Source organism: Porites lutea, chromosome 1 (assembly GCF_958299795.1).
Source record: "Porites lutea chromosome 1, jaPorLute2.1, whole genome shotgun sequence".
NCBI classification, from domain to species: Eukaryota; Metazoa; Cnidaria; class Anthozoa; order Scleractinia; family Poritidae; genus Porites; species Porites lutea.
The window spans coordinates 13,736,149-13,739,594 of NC_133201.1; the positions used below are offsets into that span (position 1 = coordinate 13,736,149).

At 35.8% G+C, this 3,446-nt stretch overlaps 1 protein-coding gene across 1 annotated transcript in view; it reads left to right on the top strand.

The window, feature by feature from the left end:
• The first annotated feature begins 371 nt into the window (after positions 1-371).
• The window catches only part of LOC140935379 (uncharacterized), a 32,783-nt gene continuing 29,708 nt past the window's right edge, over positions 372-3,446 (top strand). The window contains exon 1 of the mRNA XM_073384929.1: positions 372-451. Within this exon, the coding sequence (XP_073241030.1) occupies positions 379-451 (73 nt within the window). The 5' untranslated portion in view covers positions 372-378. The remainder of the gene's footprint in view (positions 452-3,446) is intronic.

Genomic DNA, 3,446 nt, shown 5'->3' on the forward strand with positions numbered 1-3,446 from the left:
AGCTTAAATAGTTCTATTTGATGGTTCAACGCCTGGGCATATCCGTTTTCTTTAATTGAAGCGGGATACTTTGCCATCTAGGAATGTACACAACAATATTTTAAGTATGAGTATATTTTAAAGTAGGCAGTTAAAAAGGAATATTCAGGCTGTACACGAAAGTATACACTTTTTTTCAAAACCTGTGTTGTTTTTATGGTTTATTAAACTTATCATTGGCAATGAACTCTAACATATTAAGCTTTCTTATCTTAGATTCACTCTATCTTGTCGTAGTAAGACATCATCTTTAATTGCATTTTAATAATTTAGAGATCCGCCCACTTAAAACATTCGTCTTCACAGAAGGTTTTTTGTTCTTGGTTATACAGGGAAAAAATGAAGAGCTTCTCCTTTCTTCGTCTTTGCTTGGTAGTTTTATTAATTACCTTTTGTCAGGCAAGGTCATTTGGTAAGTACACGGTGATGAAATGTAGTATTAAGGCTGCGTTCGATTGATTGTATTTTAGAATAAGAACAAGGTAGAATTTTGTTACACATCCTTTTTACAGTGATATTTTTTATCCCTAAACACATCGGGATATCTTATTTCAAGCAGTTTTCTAGATATTATAATGCTGTGAAAGCCAAACCAAATGATTTAAATGGTATATTCGGAAATACGGTCAATCTAACAAGCCATTAGCGCCCGCATAGACTGCAGATTCAGACAAAAACGCCGGGTCCACCAGACCAAGTCTGAAATATAAATTAGTGGCGTTTAACGGTGAAAATACTGTACCGTACTCGAGAAACCATACTTAGATCTGCCCCAGTATGATCATATCATTCTCTAGCGTATTTTTCGAATAAGAACCTGCTTCATTTGTAAGCCTTAATTGGACCTTATATACCGTAAACTTCCGATTATAATCCCCCCTCCCCACTTATAAGCTGCCCCATTGATAAGCCAATCTACCTCTAAACAAAAATATACATTCGGTTATAAGCCCCCACCCCTTCGAATGTAGCATGTATTGAAATGAATTCGACTTTTTATGACGTCTTGAAGCTTAAAAATCAAATTCAAAAAGTATTTTGATCAGCGCTGCTGTGTAGCTTGTTTTGAAACACTTTTAACTCCGGTTATAAGCCCCCCGTTTATAAGCCGTCCTAAATCCCCTTACGAAGTTGTATAAGCCCAGGGCTTATAATCCGAAGTTTACGGTATTACATTGTTAGTCTGTTGATACCTTCCACTTTCTCTTTAAAGTTCATCGAGCGCGCGTATCAAAATAAAACCGCTACGGGTTTATTATCTGCTAATTAGTAAAAACATATAAGTAAATATTAAGCAGGTGAATTGAAAATTATCACATGACAAAATTAAAGTTAATAAAGGAATTAAGTTAAAACACAAAATTGCCTGAAATGAGTAGAACCTTCTTGAACACATTTTGAAAAGTGTCAGTTTATCCTCCACTAATAGCAGTCATGGGAAAGAAAATTCACAGAAGAATGATGAAACATTGATATGGGACGAAAATATATTTACACTTTAGTTGCAGCGAGGTCAGTTTAGCCAATTCACCTGTTGAATTGAAAGATTGGTTTTAAAAAAAGAGTTGACAACAGCCCTTAAACTTTTTTCAGCCCCGATCGCAAATTTGGTGACTTATCCTACGTGAGTTTTCATAACCCCACTTCTTTCCACCTTTTTTCTTTTTTTTGGCTTCGTCATTCAACGCTCCTGTCCAAAGAAAGGCTCTATAAAATTCTCAAAATTGGGATCCTGCCGCAAGATTTTAAAGATAGACTATTTATCATCTCCCCCTGGAATACCGGAATGGAGCAAATAACACAGTTCATTAAACAATCAAATAATCACTGCGGGGCTACATTATTATAAAAAAAAATTAATCAACGGTTCATGAAATTAAAGTGGATTTTTAAAATACGTAGCGTCAGTTTTGTTCCAGTTAATTTCCGCTCCAATAATTAAATGGAGCATTGATTTTTCTCGACCTTAATTTCCACTTCCTAACACCAAGGAAAAAGCGTTATTCTACTGATCAGGATGGAGCCGGGTCCACCAGTATTACTGAAACTGTGCACAGTACTCTTTACTTCCCTGATTCCTTCTCTTAATCGCTACTTTTAGGTAAAAGTACATTGTTTTCATTTCGGATTATGTTTCTGTTGCCTAAGCAAGTTTAGTCTCGTTGTGTACATCGCGTAAATCGTAAATCTCCTGTATTTTACAGAGTTATCCCTCATTTAATCCCTCGTTTAATCTTCTTTACTGGGAAGTAATTTGTCCTTCAATCAGCGTTTATTTAAGTAGCGTCAATTTCAAATACTTTAATTAACACTGGCAAGCGTAATTTCCTATAATTAGGAAAAAAATTGGTACAGGAATCTTCATGGAATCTCATTTCAAGGTTCAATTAATACTTGCCGCAGGAAAATATTTTAAAGCCACGGACAAATTTCTAAGCTATACACGCCGAGAAAACTTGAGAAGAGGAAAAGCCGATGCTATTGAATATGTCTTTTCTGCACTTCCTATATAAATTAATTTCATTCTATCTGGCATAATCGTAAAATCATATATATATATATAAGCATAAACGTATTCTTGAATTTAAGGTGATGTCTACGGGCCGACTCGAGTGGGATTTGGTTCATCTTGATCCTCCATACCTGGAAAAGTTTCTTTTTATTTCAATAGCATTTTTTAAGTATTCTGAATAACTTACATTAGTTTCGGTTTTAAACACGGAGCAAGAGAGTTTCATCTTTCCCACGCGAGGATGCCCCCGGCTCTGTAGTGTACTCAATCTAACCCGTTCGGATTGGCACCCTGTTGAAGCCACAAATGTAGCAGAGTCCTCAAATGTAATAAAGCCTTCAAATACTGTCCAAACCGTATATGCTCGAAAGAGCGTCGCCTTCAATTTAAGTCGTAAGAAAATAAGCACCGCGGCGCTCTTTCGAACATCGAAAACAATTTCTATTACGTTTAATTGAAAGAGCGCCTCCCTCAAATCACCTTGGCATTTTTAAGTACGATAATCAATAAGCGCCGCGGCGCGCTTTCGACAAATATAATATTCTACTAAGGTTTCTCGTCCGCAGAGCAGGCGCTCGTCTTTTTTCGCTATTTTCGATTTTTTCACAATTTGTTGTGCCCGAATTCTCATTGACTGAAGTTTAATACGCAACCTTGCAGACCCTGTAATTCCAATTAGATTGATCGTTTATTGGGAGTATCACGCACTCTTCGATAAATAAAATTTGAGGTTGTTTTTAGAGTTTTTTATTTTCACACTTATTTAAATAATGAAAGTTCAAAACAAAACAAGGTTTAAACTTACATTAATATGATCCGCTTCAAGCTTACATCAGCAATGATAAACAACACACTAAAAGGTTTGATAAACAAAAACTAATAAGCGCTGCTGTAT